The sequence below is a fragment of the Malaclemys terrapin genome, chromosome 6, assembly GCF_027887155.1.
Source record: "Malaclemys terrapin pileata isolate rMalTer1 chromosome 6, rMalTer1.hap1, whole genome shotgun sequence".
Classification (NCBI taxonomy): Eukaryota; Metazoa; Chordata; order Testudines; family Emydidae; genus Malaclemys; species Malaclemys terrapin.
Genome location: NC_071510.1, coordinates 107,503,806 through 107,526,569, shown reverse-complemented (window position 1 = coordinate 107,526,569; position 22,764 = coordinate 107,503,806). Strand labels below are relative to the sequence as shown.

The 22,764-nt window shown below is 43.3% G+C and overlaps 1 protein-coding gene across 3 annotated transcripts in view; it reads left to right on the top strand.

Annotated features, from left to right (window-relative positions):
• EGFLAM (EGF like, fibronectin type III and laminin G domains) overlaps positions 1-22,764 on the top strand; it is a 166,020-nt gene that overhangs the window by 37,251 nt on the left and 106,005 nt on the right. For 2 of the 3 annotated variants that reach the window (XM_054033186.1, XM_054033185.1), the window contains exon 1: positions 1,377-1,803. The exons of the other annotated variant lie outside the window; for it this stretch is intronic. In XM_054033186.1, coding sequence (XP_053889161.1) covers positions 1,695-1,803 — 109 coding nt within the window. In that variant the 5' untranslated portion in view covers positions 1,377-1,694. Of the gene's footprint in view, positions 1-1,376; positions 1,804-22,764 lie in introns of those variants that run through there. 3 annotated transcript variants of the gene reach the window in all.

Sequence of the window (22,764 nt, the reverse complement as noted above, 5' to 3'; positions counted from 1 at the left end):
ATTCTATGCCCTCTCTCTCTGGTGGGCTCACTTAGAACCCCTCTCTGTAGGACTTGCAGTTCATCTCTCTATCTGAGACAGGTTCTCACTTCCTACCTTATCCCTGAGGGACTTCGGGTAACGTTCTCCCTGCTGTCTTGCCAAGACACTTTGATTCCTTCTCTGCTTTCTCCTCATGGTACTTAAACACACGGGCTCCCTCTCATCAGGATGCTCAACATTTCCTCCTCCAACCTCTCTTCACAGGGACTTCAGTTCCATCTCCCTGTCCTCTCCTTTGGAGAGTTCAGAGTCTATCACTGCCCCTGTCTCTCCTCAAATGGCACAGGCTCCCTCTCCCTATTTCCTGTATTACCCATAGTGGGCTGAAGCACAGCTCCTTCTCTCCTTGTTTCTCTTCACCAGAAGATTTTCTCCTCCACATAATGTGTAATTAGACTGTGGAATTCATTGTCCCAGCATGTCATTGGGATCAAGAATTTAACTAAATTCATCAAAGGAGTGGATAATTTTATATGCATAAAATAATTTGAATATGCATAAAAATATCCAGAAGTTATAACAACAATTTTGGAAGACATATAAAACTTCATGCTACAGGCAGGGTTTAAGATTCTATCAGAGATTAGAATGAGACTTAATCTGGGGAAGGGAGGGCAAATTATCCCACAGCTGTCTAATATGAGGTTTCTTACACCTTCCTCTGAAGGTTCTGGGGCTGGCCGCTGTTGGAGACAGGACGCTGGCCTAAATGGACTATGGGTCTGATCCAGTAGGACAATTCCTGTGTTGCTATGATAGGGTGGTTTGGGCTCCTTTTCCCTATTCCCCTCCTTTCTTCCCAGGACACTTGGGCTCCCTCCTCCTGCTCGCCTCTAATCCCCATGAGATTTTCTATATTAGTCTGAGTGGCTGGAGTGGACTCAGAATTCATGCGGGGGGGGGGGAGGGGGGGGAATTAAATCTCATTGAGCTTCTTAACTCCGCAGCCACTATCCCACCGAATCCTCCTCCTGGCCCTGCCCCAGGATGGGGCTGCCAGCGGGCTATGGCACCCTGCAGAAGGGGGGCGGCACAGGCAGGTAGGGCATTGCCTGGGTCCCAGGTCTCTCCGGAGGGAGGGGTTTGTTTGGCTGCCCCGAGGAGAGAAGGGGACGGGGTCTCTGCAGGAGTCAGGGAAGGAGCTGCCTACTGAGCTGGGGGTGCCTTACAAAGGAATAGGGTACACGGGTCCTGAAGCCCTGCAGAGCAGTGAGAGCAGGAGCCGGCAGCGCCCTCCTAAGCGGGGGAGTGGGGGCTGTCCCCGGTCCCTTGCGCGGGGAGGAGGGGAAAGGCTGCGCGAGCCATAGCGGGGGTGGGTGGGTGTCCCCCGCTCCCTTGCGCGGGGTGGGTTGCGCGCTCAGGGGAGGTGTCCTGCCCACCGCGTTAGTCCCTTCCCTGCCCGTCTGCGCTACAGGGGACTGTAATCCCATCAAAGGGCCGGTCCCAGCCTCCTCCCTCCTGCGCGTGTGACAAGCCCGGCTGCTCGCCGCCAGCGCCAGCCCCAGCCCCACTCGCTGTCTGGTTGCTGCGGACTCCGGACGGCGGCTGCGAAGCAGTTCTCTCCCTCCCTGGCCGCCTCGCGGTCAGCTGCCCCCCGCACGCTCAACTTCCCCAAACTTCTCTGTTTCGGGGTGGGCTGAAGGCTGGCTGCGATGGATTTACAGAGCCCAGCCCGCTGCTGCCGCTGCTTCGCTCTGCTCTTGCTGGCCTCTTGCCTTGGACACACGGCAGCTTCCAGGAGAAACATCCCCAGAAGGCAAGGTAAGAAACTCTCCCTTGGCAGGGGCAAGTAGGAAGGTTTCAACTAGGAGAATATCCCGGGGGGAAGCCCACTTTCCAGACATTTCTGTGTATGGACCGTGGGTGGGAAAGCAAACCTGTGCAGTCCCCCGGCACAGACAGGGTTAAATCCATATCACACATCTCCCCTGATGGTAAATCTGAGAGCTTTAGAATCCACTGTTTGTATTTCATTTCTTTTTAGCCACAAAGAACTGCGTGAGTTGAGACAGTTTCCATGTGATCTCAATTACTGGGCACTGGGGGGGATCCTCCAAAGGAGGACTAGAGCCCCTCCTTGTCTTTAAACGTCTATTATTTGATCCATATTGTCAAAAGGCTCTCCATTTCCTGTTGTTAAAAAATCGGAAGGGTGTTTTTTCCTCCTCTGTTTAGTTATTCCTGATGTTCTTAGATTTTTGGCGCATATGTTTTGGTCATTTGCAGCATCTCTTCTGGCTTTGATCTGTCTGGCTTTCCAATAAAACCATGGATTTCTTTAACTGTATGCGATCCTGCCTTTTAACAGCAATTTTTAGCCTTTTTTTAAAGAACTAATTAAGAAGTATTTAACTTGGAGTTTCTATCTGATCTAAACAACTCTTTCTAAAGAGAGGTGCCTCTATAAAAAGGCAATATAAGTACAATGATTTTTTTCCCTAACTTTTTTTTCTTTCACACCTGAGATGTTAAGTATTAAAGGAAAAGGTGAGGGCGAGGAAAGCAGTAATAAATATAAAACTGCTCTTAATTGGCTGCATCTGTTCTTAGTAAGTCTATTGTAAGGATTTAAAATGGTTTAAAATATGTATTTGGAATAGAAGATATCTGTTTTGGGATTAATGATCTGTTTGAACAGTGGAAAAGATACCACTTTATTTCAGAGTTTACATTCTGACTCTCAAAGTGCCTTCAGAAATAATGTTTCTATAAGGAGGGAGACACTAACAGATGGAAAAATCTGTTAGCATGGAAACAAAATAATGGGCCCAGTCCTGTTCCCACTGAAGTCAGTAGAGAGTTTGTCCTTGTCATATGGCTGATTAACGTTTTATTGTCTTATGATGCGTCCATTTGAAAATTAACTTGTGTCTCAGCTCAGTAAAGATGGACCCGCTTCACACTCTGCTTTCTATTATTGTCTGGTTGCTTCTTGTCTTGAAGTGGAGGGGTATCAGCTTAACATACAGTATTCTTGGGATGCACATTGTTTCATTTCATTCATTCTGAACGTAGCACAAGTGCATTCAAATATAGTATTACATTGTCTCTTATTGTGCGAAAAGTCTTCAGTTCTCTATGCACTATCCAGGTAAGTTACTAGAACTATCAAATGCCTCTTTGCATAAGTTTAACATGATAGCCCTTCTTATTTTAAATTTTTAAATGTGTCCTCTTTTGTAAATTGTAGTTGTGACTGAAATACTAAGTGCAATATTTCCCTTGTAGCCCCCCAATACACTGTCCAAATTCTTTCAACATATGTTTTACCAATATCTACTTTCCCCAATGTTTTATTTTCTGATCTTTCCTGATTGGCTAGGGATTTGTGTCTGCAAAGAAGACAAAGGGCCTCATTCTGATCTAGGGTGACCAGATGTTCTGATTTTATAGGGACAGTCTTGATATTTGGGGTTTTGTCTTATTTAGACGATTATTACCCCCCCACCCTTTGTCCCAATTTTTCCACACTTGCTATCTGGTCACCCTATTCTGATCTCATATGCATGAATGCACAGTAGAGGAAACTCCACTGAAATCAGTGGAGTTACAGGATCAGAATCTGTCCCAGTCTCTCTTTTTCCTTCTAATACAGCCTGCTTCTCCTGGATGATTCACTGAAGTTCCAGTTCAAGAACCAAGGCTTGCTGCCACTAAAATTACTGACAAAATTCTAATGGCCTCCGTTCAGAGGAGGGTCTGGCCCATAATTTGTGGCATTGCAGTGAACACAGGTAACACTCAAGTGAGGCTCCCAGTCAGTGGGAGGTTTACCTGGATAGTGACTGCAGGATTGACCAGAGTATTTTGGATAGCAGAATTACTCCCATGGCAGTGGATTATGCAATGCACAGAGGACTGGCATATCAGTGAAAGAAAATAAATAGGAGGAGGCAGACAGTCATTGCATCAATATGTAATTGCAAAGTTTTAGTAAAGAATATTTTTTACAGTTCATTGGACCATGACATGGGGCACTTTAAATTACAGCAAAGACTCCATTAGTCCCCTAAAGGCCATACGCTACCTTTGATCTGCAGTTGAGCTCCCACTGACGTCAATGGGATTTTTGCATGTGGATCAAGGACAGTATATGGTCCTTGGTATTTAAAAGTTAGAGGTCTAGATAGTGATCAAATATTTATACCCCATACAAATTACATTGTTTTCAGTTCCATGTTGCACTCACTAGAAATGTAAAATACAAAGATGAGGCACAAGAAATGGTAAAGTCACTAGGTTTGCTAATTTGCTAATTGTATTTGCATAATTTATAAGATAGTAGTGATTATAGGAAATACTGCTGGCGGAGACAAGGAGTTCTAAAACATTGAACCATATCCTGGTCCCTCTAAAGTCAGTGTAAATTTTCTCATTGACTTTGTTCGGATCGGGATTATTGGTCTAGTGAATCAGATTAATTGAAAATTTGACAAACTCTATATATTTCCCTTGGCAGTATAAAATATTTGCAAGATTGCATCCTTAGTTTTTATATATATTCCACAGTGTTCTTTTTTAGTTTTCACAGTTAATTTAAAATTAATAAGATCTTTGTCACTCGCTGTTGTGAGAAATGCCAGTACAGTTGGAAACATAATAGAGAAATACAACCTGAGCTTAAAGTCTTTATTGGACAGATGGCTAATTTTACTGGTCTGACTTTACCTCTTAGAGATCTAGTCCCATGATCCTTGGTTAGCACAATAGCTGCCACTAAGGATTGGAGTAAATTAAATGGACAGTGGTTGCGTTCAAAAAATTAACTGTGCAGTAACAATGCCACATATGCAAATGTGGCTATATTTGTGAAGGTATCACTTAGTGGTAGTCTCTTTGTGTCCCTCAGTCTTAGAAGAACTGACCTAAGGTAAATGTATTGATATGCGTTCAACTAAAGTAGCTTTAATCATAGAAAAAGAAAAACTTACAATAATTTCCTCTGCAATAATACACGAATATTGTGTACACAACAGTTTTACTGTTGCTTATATTATGTTAAGTGTTCCTGTTTCACGTCCAAAATTATTTGTTTTCTTGCATCTCCATTATACAAAAAGATGCCACTTATTTGTGGAAACAATTTTACAAAACCTATGCAGGCATTTGAAAACCCATATTGCCACAAGAGTTAGAGAAGGAAATTCACTGGGGAGTTTGTCTGCAGAAGTATGTAATTTAAATCCCACCTACATGCTGCCAAAGACTATTGGAACTGTACATTTCCAAGAAGCCTTAGACTGCGTCCATGCTGTGAAATGTCATTTTCAATCCGCTGAGAACAGGTATAGTTCTAGGTAACATGCAGCTCTGCTTCAGTCCTGCTGTTTATCATATGTTGGAAGGTTAAGAATGAAAGATAACTATCATTTACTCTTACATCAAAAAGTAGTGGGTGAGGAAGAGATAAGATAGTAAAAAGGGTTTTTTTCTTTGCCCTTTTAATACCAATAGAAAATGGGACTTATACAAGAATTGTATCTGAGATACAACCAAAAAGGTCACATTGCGAGAGAAGTGATAAAACCAGTTCATCTTCAATAATGAGATCTGACTGAGAGGTCTTGAGGGTCAAAAGAAGAAAGGTAGTCAAACTCTCCTCAGTTTGTTCAAAGTTTTCATTCTGAGTCTGGTTGACAAAGATCAATTTTGTAATCCCCAGAAAGTGACAGAGAGAGATGTGTTTGTGAAGTTAAAAGTAAAATAAACTATAAAAATGCTACCACTACAGCTTACTAAATGAAACTTCAGGAATGAAAACCCTTGTGGTCAAATTCAAAACATCCTGATGTGTGCAAAACTAATTTGCACATTTGTTTACAGTAACATTATATATTTATTATGCAGGAGGAAATGGAGCATCAGGCACATTTTAAAATAAGTTAAAATGAAGCTAGAGCCAGCGTGTGACAATAAACTGAATAGCCTGGAGTTCCCCAAAGTCTTGCACTTTTATGTTGTTTCAATGTCTCTCTAAAGACCAACACGGCTACAACAACACCGCATACACTAAAGCTCTCTAAAGCTGTCGCTAGTGTTTAACATTCAAACTGTTTTCTTGCTTTTGCTTTATGCGTGGCCATAGATTTTTGCTCTGCATTCTACTTTTATTCCCACTCTCAGTGGACTGGTTGCTAAAATAGCTTAATCATGCTTTACTCCATGGTATAGTAGTAATAATAATATAATGGGGCTTAATGGTACTCTAGTTGCATGGAGGGGAGCGCAGACCCCTTAGGTTGATGTTTGTGGCATTAATATGCATAACAATATACTGTGTTACTTTTTTGTATACCACAATATAAAATAGAAGTCAAAAGCCTGTACTTTATAAGGCTATTGAGTAGGGAGGAACACAGAAGATAAGATTTGTATTCATTTTTGATGCTTTGGGTTCAATTTCGATTCTGAATACAAATAAATACAAATACAGGCGAGTCTCATCTTACACTGGGGTTACGTTCCGCTGTCAGCGCATAAAGCGAAAATCGTGTATTGTCAAAATTACATTGAGTGTAATGGTGGGCGGAATCGCCCGCACTACAGGTACAGTATTTACAGTAAATTGTTATTTTTCTCTATTTTGGGTTCTTGTTTTTGCCGACCACGCAAAGCTGAATTTGTGAATGTTAAATGCGCGTAAGATGAGACTCGCCTGTATTGGACTTGAATCTCCTGACTAACACTAATTTTTCATTGGTGTATTCTATTGGCTTTACTGCTATGAGTGACAAGATACACAGCTCCATAGCTTCTATGGACCAGATTTTCAAAAGTTTTCCACACTCACCATCAGGGCCAGATTTTCAGAAGCTAGCTCCCAGGTAGACATTAAAACAAGTGGCCAGATTTTACGAAGACCTGAGTGTGGAATAACTGAGTTCTTTAGAAAATATGAGCACAACAGAAGCTTCTGGGTGGTAAGATCTTTTGAAAATATGGCTTTTTAGATGTCTAAATAGGATCTGAACTATTTTGAAAATTTGGCTATATCTGTGTAGAGAATGTTGTTTTCTTTGGAAAGGAAATGGCTTTCTGTTATATATTTTTTAATGTTTTGGACTCTACTGGATAACATTATAGCCTGCGAAGCCCCAGGCCGGCAGGAACCCTGAGCTACCCGTCCCTCCTGCGCCTCTCTGCCCCTCCCCCCAGCCACTAGAGGAGCCCTGTGCTGGAGCAGGACCAGCTCCAGGCTGGAGCATCCCCAGCCCTGGGCCGGCTGGGCCCAAGCCAGCCCCAGCCCAGTGTTCCACAGCAGCAGCTCCAGCTAGGAAAGGCAGAGCCTTCCCTGGCCTATTATACACACCGCCCATGGAAGTCAATAACCCTACCCCACCCATCCAACAATCACAACATTCCTCTTTTTTTAAAAAAAGGGAAAAAGCTCCTAGTAGATGTTCTTCCCACCCACCCAAATGCTCTACAAAGGTTCCACATACACGGTTTTTCAGAGGACTCTCTCCTAGACTCTCAGGATTTGGGGGTCTGTCCAAGACATACAGGATTTTTGAAGGCATTTCCAGAAAAGAATTGGTGTGGGGACTTCATCCCCCTGGAATTTTAAGTTAGCTTAATGTGAACAGAATAGTCTGGTTCCCAACAGTGCTCTGAAGAGGAAGGATAGTCTTGGAGTTAAGGCATTAGCATGGGTCTTGGAAAACATTTAACTTCCTGATGCTGCCACAGACTTCCTCTATGACCTGAGGGAAATCACTTAATTTCTCTGTGCCTCGGCTTCCCATCTGAAAAATGAGGATAGCAATACTTTCTTATCCACCCTTTTTCGGTCTTGTCTCATTAGATTATAAACTGTTCGTAGGACAGCCTGTTTCTTAGTATATGCTTCTGCAGTGTCTAGCACAAGGCGACCCCGATTTCAGTTAGGGCTTGTAGGCACTACCATAATACAGACAATAATAATGCTCGAAGGTCTCTTTATCCTCCAAGGCTTCCCCGAGAGATGCTCTGCAGTTACAGCAGTGCCATTTTAGCATTTCAAGTGTAGACACGCCCTAAGATAAAATACTAAGGGAGCTCAGAAGAATTATTTCCTGGATCGATCTTGCTTTAGGACTCAATCTTTCAAACAGTTACACCTGTAAGTAACTTTACACATATGAGCAGCCCCTTTGAGTTTTAATAAGACTATTCAAGTGAGTAAAATTGCTTGTGTAACTGTTTGCAGGATTGGACCCCAAAGCAAAACTGATTTGGCCTTTTCACATTATTTCTATCATTGAATAATTGAAATACTAATGTAAAAAGACCGTACATAAATTTACTCATATGAGCTCCATTTAAAATCAAAAGGGTTATTCATGTAACTAAAGTTACTTACATGAGTAAGTCTTTGCAGGAATGGGCCTTTCATTTGGTGTGTGTGTGTATATATATTCAGCTAATGTTATAGAAAAAGTTACAGTTTAAGGATTAAAGAATACATGAGTCAATGTAGTTACGCTGAGCTGAAGCATTTGCCTAAATGTATGTAAACATCAACCAGTGTTGTGTGTTCATCTAATGAAAAGTGTGGACATAAGAGGGGCAGAGTTATGTTTGTGTGACCTTAATTCCAAATTCCCTGACTTGTTTGAAAAAAAAAATGCATCTGGGAAACTTATTCACATGACAGGTTTCAGAGTAGCAGCCGTGTTAGTCTGTATCCGCAAAAAGAAGAACAGGAGTACTTGTGGCACCTTAGAGACTAACAAATTTATTAGAGCATGAGCTTTCGTGGACTACAGCCCACTTCTTCGAATGCATACGAAGAAGTGGGCTGTAGTCCACGAAAGCTTATGCTCTAATAAATTTGTTAGTCTCTAAGGTGCCACAAGTACTCCTGTTCTTTATTCACATGAGGAGTCCTGATTCCAGTAAGCAAGCCCATTGAAATAAAAGAAAATACTCAAATGAATAAGTGTCCAGGATTGGGCCCACCAAGTATAATTTTTTCCTTTGATTTTTTTTTTGTAATGACACACACACTTGAAAAGGAAAAAAACGTATTCGTTAGTTGGTCATTTAAGAAAACAACACTTGTGCTTGTTTGACTGTCCAAACTAATGAAAAAAGCTGAATATTGTTTCTTTGAACTTTACAAAAAACATTGACCTCTGGGATGAAACATGCATGGGAAACTTCATTCCCAAAGGTAATTGCTTCAGAAAGGTATAAGCCACTGAAAATAAGGGCTTAGAATATAAGTACCATTTTGACCATAACTAGAACAAAAACAGTTAATGGTGCACTCTGTAGTAATTAATAAAATCACCAAACCTGATGTGTATTGTGTAGAATACATACAATGAGTGTCCCCATTGTGGGAAATCCTTACACATGTGAGTAGTACCATTGAGTTCAATGGAACACATCCATGAGTAAGGATCACTCATGTGAATAAAGGTTTGCAGGTCCTAGGTACTGAATGAAGGATTATCCTTCCTTGTGAGGAATCTGTTCCAGTAAGATACTGATCCAGGGAGCTCTATACCTAAAAGCACTATAGCGACTTATCAGCCAAAGGAGACACTTTTTTTTTCTGGGAATGGCTGAGCCATTACAAACATTGAATCTATCTCCCCTTGTAAGTATTCGCACACTTCTTATCAAACTGTCTGTACTGGGCTAGCTTGATTATCACTTCAAAAGTTTTTTTTCTCTTACTTAATTGGCCTCTCAGAGTTGGTAAGACAACTCCCACCTGTTTATGCTCTCTGTATGTGTGTATATATATCTCCTCAATATTTATTCCACTCTATATGCATCCGAAGAAGTGGGCTGTAGTCCACGAAAGCTTATGCTCTAATAAATTTGTTAGTCTCTAAGGTGCCACAAGTACTCCTGTTCTTTTTGCGGATACAGACTAACACGGCTGCTGTTCTGAAACTTTTTTTTTCTGTTATCTGTGTAGTGTGATATTCAAAAGATACAGGTATGGCTCAAAAGATATTCAATAGATACAGATATACAGGAGATCCCTCATCCAAATGTTACCAGAAGCCAACCTGTCTAGCTTTCAAACCTAGATAATATCAACCATATTAAAACCAGAACAGACTTGCTTGTTCAAGCACCCAGCTACTCTCAACTTTCTGTGACTCTCAAATATTGTGGTGATAAGTGCCTTATAAAACCCTAGGACAAAAAAGATAGATAATCTCTTTTGGTTCATGATGCAATTATATGTCTGTTTTATCATTATTTGAGTTTGCTTTACAGTTAATATAACACCTTGTAAATCACTGTTCAGGTGACGATGAAAAGTGAAGCAAGTTATTCTTATGAAAAAAGATTGAGCTGCATTCAATCTAACTAACAATGTCCAAGCTCTTAGTGGATATGGAGACTGGTGCATCAGACCCAGAAAGATTCTCAGATCTGAAAAAATTCCAGGTCCAAATTAGCCCTCATGCCTCTCTTGATTTTCAAAGTCATTTAAAATTACTGGCACCTGTGACAATGATCATGCAATCAAATTCACATCTGTGAACATTTAGAACATCGCAGTTTGATGTCTTTCTAAAATTAGTGGAAATGAACACACTGTAAATGTTCAGCATGCTGTTTTCAAATACCGAAGACACTTCGTTTCTTCTGACGTGTCAACGGCATTAGTCCAAGTGTAACCCTTCTGCCAGGTGGAGCTGGCAGCAGCCAGGGCCAGGTTCAATATCTAGGGGTTCCTTTTTAACAACACAACACAAAACTGGCTCGAGCCCCCACCTAGTAACCTGGGAAAATTACACACCACCCCATGGCACCTCTGAGAGGCAATACTTCTCCTCTCGCAAGCACAGCATCTGAGTGTAGAAAATAAACTTTTAATGAAAGGAGGGAAGTCACCCAACATTAATTAGGGAAAATGCCTCAAGCAGGATTCATAATCATAAAACTGTGAGCAGGACACCCTAGAGCACATGGGGCAGTGCCTTCTGCCTCATGTTCTTGAGTTCTACAACCAAAAGTTCTTTTCTGTGCCCCTCTCTGCTCCCTCACTGTACCCCACTCACAGTGGTTGTCCTTGGTCAGTGAGGACCCAGGGTTCAAAGGTGCATCGGTATGAGTTCATTTCCCACCTGGAAAGAAGGCACCTTGCTTGCTCTGCCATCTGAGCACTTACTCTGGCTGGCCGCCCTGCCAGCCATGGTTCCTCTCTGCTCACAGTCATCTTCTGCCACCTGCCTCTCTGCTGTGACCTCTGCAGGTCAGTCTCTTGAGGTTTCACCCAGTTCTTCGTGATTTTCAGGTTTTAGGCTGGGCAGAAACGCTGTCCTACCACAAGTGATTGTCAGCTCTTTTGAGCATTTACAATAACAAAAGGCTCTTAATGGAGCCTATTTGGCTCTATCTTTGAACAGTGAGGAGGAAAAGGTTAAACCAGACTGGGGACCATTAGGGAGAGTTCACTCCTCCTGGCTGGAACACCTTTTCCCACCCCTCTTACTTTCACAGGGGTCTGGCATCTGAGCCCCTGGCTTAACTAGGTCCTTTCAGCTTAGGGGGACCCGCTCGGTAGGGACAGTTTAAGCACAGTTCTGCTCCTCTTTATTCATACAATAAAGACGACAACATTGATAACAGCATTGATTTGTAACCCAACATCAGCCAAAGTTGATCACTTTGAGCAACATCGCTCTATCTGCTGGATATCTAGGTAGAGTAGGTGTGTTCATGTAAATACAATTTGCTCCTGAAGTCTCTCCCCCTCCCAGCTCGCTGTCAGGGGAGAACTCATTCAGACCCTGCTTACATAAATATAAAATTTGAAAACAAAGCTGGTTTTGAGTTAGCTGAGCTCAAAAATCATCGGAAAAAATCCTTATTATTAGGGTTACCATATTTCAGGTTCCCAAAAAGAGAACACTGCTGGGAGGGGGGAGCTGGAGGGAAGGGTACAGTTAGGGTGTGCTGGAGAGGTTATTTGGGAGTATGGGAAGGATGTTTGTGTACTTGGAGGGAGCACCTGGGGGTGTTGGAGGGGGTAACCTGAGGCCTCACTCTCGAGGTGGGGGGCAGTGTCGCTCCCTGTCATGGAGGCAGGGTGGCTGGTGAAAGCTCAGGGCGCAGCACCAGCCCATCCATCAATGCCTGCAGGACCCCTCCCCAGGGCTGGGATCCAGGGCCTGAGTGGGCTGGATCTGGCAGCAGTGGCTACAGGGAAGGAACCGATCAGCTGGGGTTGGACCAATTTGGGGTGCAGCGACAGCTCTTTCTGAGTTGCAATGTCTGCTCTGCAAAAATCCTGGACAATGCCTCTTATTTATAAAATCCGCCTGGACAGAAAATGGAGCAGGAAAAAAGAGGAAATGTCTGGGAAAACCCGGACATACGGTAACCCTACTTATTATTATATTTTAAAAACCTTTAAAAGAGTTATTTGATCATGTGGCGGGGTGGGAGAGGAAGAGGAGAAGGATTTTTGAGAATTTTCCCAGAATTAACTTCTGGGCTTAGTCCAAGAATGAGAAATTTTAATCTAAAAGGTCACTTTAGAAGAAAAAAAAAACACACAAACAAAACCAAAATACCATAATGATTGAAAATAGGGGTTTAGGACCAAAACTTATGTGACTTCAGAGGGAGCTCTCTGCAGATATCAGTGGCTAGAATCTGGTTTCATGTACCACATGCTGGGTAATAACAGGAGAGGACTCCATGTTTATAAAAATAAACTGACTCTTTATTAAGAAAACAATTTGTATAGGTGATGCAAGTGCAGCATTTTAGCCATCTGCATGCAGACTGAATTCGTGATGCCTTCTCCAAACTTTTTCCTCCTACAACCCGTGCTCCTCCCTCCAAGCAGATTGCTATAGTCTCCAGCTTAAACACAGTGTTATGGTAGCAACACTATAACATCATGAATTGCAATGTCAAGAACTGCAACTCTCTCTCCATATGCGTCTCAGTGGATTAGGGTGACCAGATGTCCCGATTTTATAGGGACAGTCCGGATATTTGGGGCTTTGTGTTATAGAGGTGCCTATTACCACCCACCCCCGTCCTGATTTTTCATACTTGCTGTCTGGTCACCCTACAGTGGATGTGACATGACACCCAGGGCCAACGAGAACGGGTTCGGGCCCCGGTGAAAATTTTTTTCGGGTCCCCCAGCAAGGGCGGTCCGGCGAAACAGGGCCAACGGGGGGGGGAGCCAGGCCCTGGGCCCCCTTCCGGACCGCCGGGCCCCGATAATTTGTACTGGCTTCCCCCCATCCCCCACTTCATCGGCCCTGATGACACCCATGGATTATAACATTTAGCCATTTGCAACTTTGGGCTAGAGGGCAAAGCTGCTCCAGTGATAATGAAAGAAGGAACTTGGAGAATGGTAGGGGAAGACTCCTCACTACTGGTAAAAGAAAGAGCTAGTATATGAGATTGGATAGAGGAGTGAAAGAAACCTTTGTAGGAGCTGAGGCTGAGAGAAGCATCATTGAGGAGGAAGAAGGAACTGCACTGCCCAAGTGTTCAGACAAATGCATTCATAAAATGCAAAGCTGGAGAACAGAATCTGCAACCTGTTTATGTGATTCTTGGCTCCTGTAGTTATGGTGGGAACAGTGGATGCATCTAACAAAGTTTTTGGGCCAGTAGGTCCTAACTCTGTGGACCCACTAGATGTGCCCTGGCCAGCCGACAATCCCCCAATCTGTGTTCCTGCACAGATAGCCAGTGTGAAATTTGCCTCTGTTCTGCACAAATAGGTTCTTCACTGTCTAGACTCCCCCATGTCACAGAAACATGGCATTTCCCTGGTGTGTTGGACCAGAGTATGGAGAAGCAGGTGGAGTGTAACCTTACTGACAGGAGAGGACAGTGAAATTGTAGAACAGGGCAAAAGAATCACAGAGGAGCTGTAGTCTGGGAAGAAATTAGTTTTTTACCTTTTGAAATGGATGTCCTGCATGGCCTTCCATGCCCTTTGGCAATCAGTGGCCTTAGTTAAAATCTCAGTTGCGTTTGTGCCAGTCCTCTATTCTGCAATCAGTTTATGCTAAGTATGCAGTAGCATCTACCTGTGCCTCATTGTTAATGCTCAGAAGAGGTGGGATGGGTTTGTTAATGGAAGTAAGTAGGTTAGATTCCTTCACTTCTGCCAGAAGCACTAGTTACCTCAAATTTCTGTCCCTTGCTTGATTTTCAAATTTCTCTAGTCTCCGCTCCGCATTCTCGCAGAATTCAGTTACACACACACACACACACACACAGAAGAAGCTTAAGGCCTTAATTTTCAAAAGTGACTAGTGATTTTGGATGCCTCCGGTTTTGGTGACGCCTCAAAGGGGCCTGATTTGGTCTGAGGCCTAAGACACCTCAAAGGGGGCAAGTACTCAACACATTTTGAAAATCAGGCCCCTTCAGCCTGTCTCCAGTTGGATACCAAAATTGAGACAATCAAAATTACTAGTCACTTTTGAAAATGTACATTTCTTACAGCACTTTTTCTGTTACATAGTTCTCTTCAGGTCCCCACATGCTGCCTTCTGTCCTTTCCATCTGCTGATCTAGACGGCCCAACAAGATGGCATTAGCTCAGCTGTGCTCTCCACAGAGGTGATGATGATATGCTTTGTGTCAGTTTTGGTCCTAATGAAGACAAAGTTGTTTTATGGTACGCTGTCCGGGGGGTGAGGCTAAAGCTGAGCCTGTGCCCAGACTTGTGATCTAAACAAGTCTGCATTTTCCTTTTGGTCATTTCCTTTGGGGGACACTCAAATAGTTTGTTCAGTGTCCACCGGCAATGAGGTTCAAAAATATTGTGTTTAGAGTACATAGAGGCTCTGAGAAGCCAAAATCTTTTGGTTTTTCAGGAGAATTGGTACACACATTTGCTCCTTGTCACACACTAGACTCCACTCCCTCTAAATGTTAACCTTTGAGAGTGTGTGCATGAGAGAGAGTATAAAATATATCTGGAGTTTGTGGTTTCTTTGCATGATAGCTTACTGTTCATTTAGAGCAGGTTATATGTCTGAATGCTCAATATGAAAGATATTTATTGTACTGAATTAAAATGTTTCCTAAAGTAGCGTAATTTGGGCCGAGAGTACACTTAAATGTTAGGTTAACATAGCTATGGTGCTCCAGGATGTGAAAAATTCACAGCCCTGAGTGCCGTAGCAATGCGGACCTAACTCTTGGTGTAGAAACAGCTAGATTGATGGAAGAATGTTTCCGTCAACCTAGCTACCTTTGCTTGGGGAGGAGTAGTTCCTATGGTGATGGAATGCCCTCTTCCCCCACCCCCTTTTGCTGTAGAAAGCATCTACACTATGTAACTACAAAGGCAGAGCTATGGCACTGTCGTTGTGCTCCTGTCACACCATAGTGTAGACCTGGCCTTCATATCTTGTCAGAGGAAGAGAACGTTTTGTAAGAGAGGATGGAAAGACATTGAGAGACAGCAAGGAGAACATTTTCCAAGTACTGGACAACAATTTAGCCAGATGATTCTCACTGAAGCTTCATATAGCTAAATCCTGACAAATGCACCCCTAAATGATGACAATTGATGGGTAAAAGGTTTTTAAGGTTATTTATTTGGAGTTATAACAATTACAATGGCACCACACTCTCTCTATTACAAAGCTGCATTTTTGTCTTCGATTTCAGTAATAAATACAAAGCCCATGAGAGTAGTTATTCTCACTGCCATGCCCCTGGCAGGAATACTAGGTCAATGTAGAAGTCTGACTTTTATACGTATTTTGTCACTTAATTTCAGAATAGTTATAACACACTTCGCACTGTGTCTTGCCAGTGAATCGTGCACAAGAATTACATGCACTTTAAGCATGAGGTGGCTGAAATCACACAAGACTTCACCTTTCTGTCTCTGATGGTATTGAGACACACCCACTATGTCATGTATCTTATTGCTTAATTATTTTCACTACCAATTCCATCAACTTGAAATAAACATTTATTTCTACACCCTGGGCATCATCAGATATTTGCAGTGTCTGGAATGTCTGTTTCCAGCCAATAGTGACAAATATTATGGTGATGGGTGCCCTGGATGTACCTTAGCTAGAAGGAGGAAAAGATTGCTCTCTGAGTGACAACTCACCCTTATACCTATGTTTACTAGAGCTATTATAAAAGGACAATAGCAGGTAGTAAGTAGTTCCGTTTCAGAGAGGACATTCCCCTTTACCAGTTAAGACATGACTGGTTATGGATGGAATGGATAAGACAGGGTCTGTCTGGGCAAAAATCACATTGGGGAAGAAAGCAACTAGAGCCTCCCGTGGGATAGTGCTTGGGGTGTGCTATAGACCACCGGGATCTGATTTGGATATGGATAGAGACCTCTTTAATGTTTTTAATGAAGTAAATACTAATGGAAATTGGGTGATCATGGGAGACTTTAGCTTCTCAGATATAGATTGGAAAACAAGTGCTAGTAGTAATAATTGGGGGGAGAAGCTAAATGGAAGGATAAACAAAAATAGATCTGTGACTAGGGTTTTTGATTTCAAAAGGGCTAACTTTAAAAAATTAAGGAAATTAGTTAGAGAAGTGGATTGGACTGAAGAACTTGTGGATCTAAAGGTGGAAGAGGCCTGGAATTATTTCAAGTCAAAGTTGTAGATACTATGAGAAGCCTGCATCCCAAGAAAGGGGAAAAAATTCATAGGTGGGAATTGTAGACCAAGCTGGATGAGCAAGCATCTCAGAGAGGTGATTAAGAAAAAGCAGAAAGCCTACAAGGAGTGGAAGATGGGAGTGATCAGCAAGGAAAGCTACCTTATTGGGGTCAGAACATGTAGGGATAAAGTGAGACAGGCCAAAAGCCATGTAGAGTTGGACCTTGCAAAGGGAATTAAAACCAATAGTAAAAGGTTCTATAGCCATATAAATAAGAAGAAAACGAAGAAAGAAGAAGTTGGGCCGCTAAACACTGAGGATGGAGTGGAGGTTAAGGATAATCTAGGCATGGCCCAATATCTAAACAAATACTTTGCCTCGGCCTTTAATGAGGCTAATGAGGAGTTTAGGGATAATGGTAGGATGACAAATGGGAATGAGGACATGGAGGTAGATATTACCACATCCAAAGTAGAAGCCAAACTCGAACAGCTTAATGGGACTAAATCGGGGGGCCCAGATAATCTTCCTCCAAGAATATTAAAGGAACTGGCACATGAAATTGCAAGCCCATTAGCAAGTATTTGTAATGAATCTGTAAACTCAGGGATTGTACTGTATGACTGGAGAATTGCTAACATAGCTCCTATTTTTAAGAAAGGGAAAAAAGTGATCCGGGTAACTACAGGCCTGTTAGTTTGACATCTGTAGTATGCAAGGTCTTGGAAAAAAAATTGAAAGAGAAAGTAGTTAAAGACATTGAGGTCAATGGTAATTGGGACAAAATACAACGTGGTTTTACAAAAGGTCGATCATGCCAAACCAACCTGATCTCCTTCTTTGAGAAGGTAACAGATTTCTTAGACAAAGGAAACACAGTGGATCTAATTTACCTCGATTTCAGTAAGGCATTTGATATGGTTCCACATGGGGAATTATTAGCTAAATTGGAAAAGATGGGGATCAATATGAAAATTGAAAGATGGATAAGGAACTGGTTAAAGGGGAGACTACAACGGGTCATACTAAAAGGTGAACTGTCAGGCTGGAGGGAGGTTACTACTGGAGTTCCTCAGGGATTGGTTTTGGGACCAATCTTATTTAATCTTTTTATTACTGACCTTGGCACAAAAAGTGGGAGTGTGCTAATAAAGTTTGCGGATGACACAGAGCTGGGAGGTATTGCAAATACAGGGAAGGACCGGGATATCATACAGGAAGATCTGGATGACCTTGTAAACTGGAGTAATAGTAATAGGATGAAATTTAATAGTGAAAAGTGCAAGGTCATGCATTTAGGGATTAATAACAAGAATTTTTGTTATAAGCTGGGGACGCATCAGTTGGAAGTAACAGAGGAGGACAAGGACCTCGGAGTATTGGTTGATCACAGGATGACTATGAGCCGCCAATGTGATATGGCTGTGAAAAAAGCTAATGTGGTCTTGGGATGCATCAGACGAGGTATCTCCAGTAGCGATAAGGAGGTGTTTGTACCGTTATACAAGGCACTGGTGAGCCCTCATCTGGAATATGTGTGCAGTTCTGGTCTCCCATGTTTAAGAAGGATGAATTCAAACTGGAACAGGTACAGAGAAGGGCTACTAGGATGATCCGAGGAATGGCAAACCTGTCTTATGAAAGGAGACTCAAAGAGCTTGGCTTGTTTAGCCTAACCAAAAGAAGGCTGAGGGGAGATATAATTGCTCTCTATAAATATATCAGAGGGATAAATAACAGGGAGGGAGAGGAATTATTTAAGCTCAATACCAATGTGGACACAAGAACAAATGGATATAACCTGGCCATCAGGAAGTCTAGACTTGAAATTAGATGAAGATTTCTAACCATCAGGAGTGAAGTTCTGGAACAGCCTTCCAAGGGGAGCAGTGGGGGCAAAAGATATATCTGGCTTCAAGACTAAGCTTGATAAGTTTATGGCAGGGATGGTATGATGGGATAGCCTAATTTTGGCAATTAATAGATCTTTGACTATTAGTGGTAAATATGCCCAATGGCTTGTGATGGGATATTAATTAGATGGAGTGTGATCTGAGTTACTACAGAGAATTCTTTCCTGGGTATCTGGCTGGTGAGTCTTGCCCACATACTCAGGGTTTAGCTGATTGCCATATTTGGGGTTGGGAAGGAATTTTCCTCCAGGGCAGATTGGGGCATGGGTCACTTGCTGGAGGGTTCTCTGCACCTTGAAGTCTTTAAACCACAATTTGAGGACTTCAATAGTTCAGACATAGGTTAGGGGTTTGATACAGGAGTGGGTGGATGAGATTCTGTGGTCTGCGTTGTGCAGGAGGTCAGACTAGATGATCATAATGGTCCCTTCTGACCTTAAAGTCTGTGATTCTATGATTCTTTGTACTGCAGCGGCTTCACTGCTCTCGGACCCAAGTTAGCGAGATAACTTTTGGGACTTTGGGTGGTTGCTGGACCCAAGAGACTTTGGGGGTGTTGGATTTTGGGGACTCTGGGTGATTTTTGGGTTGCTGGATTCAAGAACCAAAGGGAAAGGACACAGCCCAATTTGCTGGGGTGGGTTTTTTTTTGTTCATGATTTGTGTTATGAATCCTGTTTGTGGTGTTTTTCCAATTTAATGCTGATGTCGTTTACCTCATGTTATTAAACATTTTCTGTTACACTCAGACTCCGTGCTTGCGAGAGGGGAAGTATTGCCTCTTAGAGGCACCCAGGGGGTGGTATGTAATTGTCCCAGGTCACTGGGTGGGGGCTCGAGCCAGTTTTGCATTGCGTTATTGAAACGGAACCCCTAGATACAGAACCCGGTCCTTGTTGCTGCCAACTTAGATGGGCAGAAGGGTTACATTTTTGGGGGCTCCTTTCCCTTTGGTTCTTGAATCCACCCAAAGTCCCAAAAGTCCAACAGACCCCGAAGTCTCTGTCGCTGGCCAGTGCAGCCCCAGAGTAAAAGGGGGGGGGCACGCAGGGTGTTAAGGGGCACCTTACGTGATCCGAGGCTGGCCGGCCATCTCTCCGTGGGGTTCCGCCACAGCCTTCACCACGAGCCAGTCCACTTCCTGCCGTCCCACAAACTGCTCCGCTCTACAAGCTGCTCCGCTCTGCTCACCGACCTGTGAGCCGCTCCAGCCGTCCCCGCAAACAGCTCCGCTTGCCGTTCCTTGGGCCACTCCAACTGGCCCCGCAAGGCTCCGCGCCACTCGCTGCTCCTCCAGTCGTCCCCACAAATTGCTCCGCCAGCTGCTTAGCAATATAGGTTCAGGCTCCCCCACTAGTTAACACAGCACTCAGTGATCTCCGCTCTTAATAACTTTAGCTCTTTTGTGATTTCAGCTCTTAGCAATTTCAGCTCATAGTAGGGGAGCCCCAGTGCTAGTGCAACATTGGCCCAAAGTGAATTCAGCTCAGCAGCCTGTAACTAGACTCCTAATGGAATCAAAGTTAGCTCTGACATTCAACAGTGGAGAGAGGAGGTAGTGCAATTGGTGTTTCAAACCCTCAGAGGGGGCCTATACCATCCAGTACAAATACCTATCCCCATCCTCTCTCCATTCACTGGGTTTTGTAACCCATGCCCCTTGTCAAGCAAGTGCTACTTAGGTAATGGTGAAGGACTCACTCAGTCCTTCTGTCATACAACAGTTCCACTGGCCTTGATTCACAGAATCAGGGTAACAAAACTTTATTCTTCCTGCCCCAATAACAGAGAAAACTGGGGATCCCACACCAGCCAAAGTAACCACTTTGAGTTGCTGTTGTTTCATGCCACGCGGGTGGGTGTGCCTATGCAAACAAGATCAGCCCCTGGAGTTCTTTTCCACACTCGCCATAATTCACCACCAGATGTCAGGGTAGAGCTCATCCTGACTCTGCTTACACAAGGGACTTCCTGAAGGAGAGCAAGCCTGGAGTTGTTCCATTTTGTTCCCCAGGTTACTTAGTACATCAGAAGCATGTGGCGGACAAGAACACAGGTGGAAGTTTACAAAAATGACTCATAGACTCATAGACTTTGAGGTCAGAAGGGACCATTATGATCATCTGGTCTGGCCCCCTGCATGCTGCAGGCCATAAAACCGTCCCTACCCCTTCCCTGGACTCTGCTGTTGAAGTCCCCAATCCTGTTTTTAGTGACTTCAATTGGCAGAGACCCTCCTGCTAGAGATCCCTGCCCCATGCTGCGGAGGAAGGCGAAAAACCTCCAGAGGCTCAGCCAATCTGCCCTGGAGGAAAATTCCTTCCCGACCCCAAATATGGCGATCAGTAAGACCCCGAGCATATAGGCAAGAGTCTCCAGCCTGACCCCAGTTAGCCATTATACTATTTACCTTCCATAACTCTGTATTCCTCAGCTAATATGTTTTACCATTAAACCATTAAATGCTTCCACTGGCTCTAACTAGTGTTAAAGCCAGTAGGAATCGCAAGGTAAAAAAGTTGGAATTGTTTTGTATCACCATTTTAATGTGACTTGCTTTGCAGAAAGCATGTTTAAAATGGTGGTAAAATCATCTCTGGCTGAGGGAGCCAGGTCTGTGCTGCGGCTCCCACTGGTTATGGTAGGAATTGTTTTTGGTAATTTTTCCCAGTGTTGTAGTCACTTTGCTATTTTCTTAACACTACAGATTCTCTGGGACTATTAACATAATAACAGTAATCTAAACAACAACGAGCAGCGAAGTAAATCCAGCAACTTCAGTTCAGCATTGTTACTCCTTATCTAGTTCTTCTCTGGTCCTGTCATCTTCTGTATGGTTTTGCAATAGTTCTTCCTCTTTATAGTCCTAGCATGTGTAACCGTGCTCCTCGTATATCAACAAACTTTTTCTTGGGACCAAGATTAGTGCCTCCACTTTGTGTTTCAGAAAAGCATTTTGGAGTGCACCAAACTTTCTGTGCCTGCCTTGGGTTGCAAAACCCAGTTCCAGGAGGAAAAAAATAAGAGTTCTGCTATATTTGTACAGAACGATTTTTTTTTTTGTAGCATGTAAAATACAGTCTTAGTAGCTCATGTCTGTCTTACAATACTGCTATCTGCTAGACTCCGTGTGTCCTGTGGTTTCATTCAAATCTTACTTCATAGGCTATTCTGAGGTGAATAGATGAATCATTAATCTGACCGATCTATAGAACACATGGGGATATCGGATCTGTTTCTTGTTTCCTGGCTGACGCTCTATCATCTGATCTAATTCTCAAGCGTCTTGAGTCATCTATCATTTTGAAGATTGTTTAACATAGATTTTAGATAAAGCACCTTGCTTTATGACCTGTTTATCCCAGAGCTATAGCTAGTTTCCTTACAGTATTTTTCGTATGGAAGCAGTGGCGGATTAGCCACAAAGCCAATGGGGCCCATGCCCAGGGGCACCAGCCAATTGGGAAGCCCCCCCAAAAATGGGCACCCCCATGGACCAACCCGCTCCACTCACCCGCCCAGCGCTCCTGCTGGGAACGGGGGAATCCCCCGCGTCCCGACCCTGCTTCAAGCAGGGGGGTGGGGGCCCCCACTTACTCTGATCCAGGGCCCCACAAACCCCTAATCTGCCTCTGTATGTGAGAGTCCAGTCTTCTTTGGAAAAAGCTTGTTCTCATGAACTAAACTTAGAAGTTAGGCGCACATGGGTCTATTCACATCTCTTTTGCTAACTTGCAGGGTAGTCAACAAGTGCCCTTAGGTTACTTGGGTTCAGAAGCGCCCCTTAGTTTACGTGATAAGTAGTCTGCTGCACATGCAGATCCAAGCCCAGGGAGTATGGAAAGAGGAAGTACAGGACCAGTTGCACCCTCACACATTTCTCTGAAACTGTGGAAGCCATCTCTAAGATGCAGGCTTTGTGGCTGGGACAGCAGGGAGACCTGGAGAAGGGGATAACAATCTACAAACTACCAGATATTCCTATTCCCTCCCTCCAAAAACAACTTCCGTGGGAGACAAAGCCACACAAGTTAATTTTGAATGAGTCACCATTTGTTCAAGTTTTCCTTCGGTGCTGCCAAGCTTGACATCCACATAAGGGCAGAATCAGGAGTAAATGTGTGCAGGGCAGAATGATGGGGAACCTGTACAAATTAACACTAACTGAGGGCAGGTCTACACTTAAAACGCTGCAGCTGTGCCACTGTAGCAC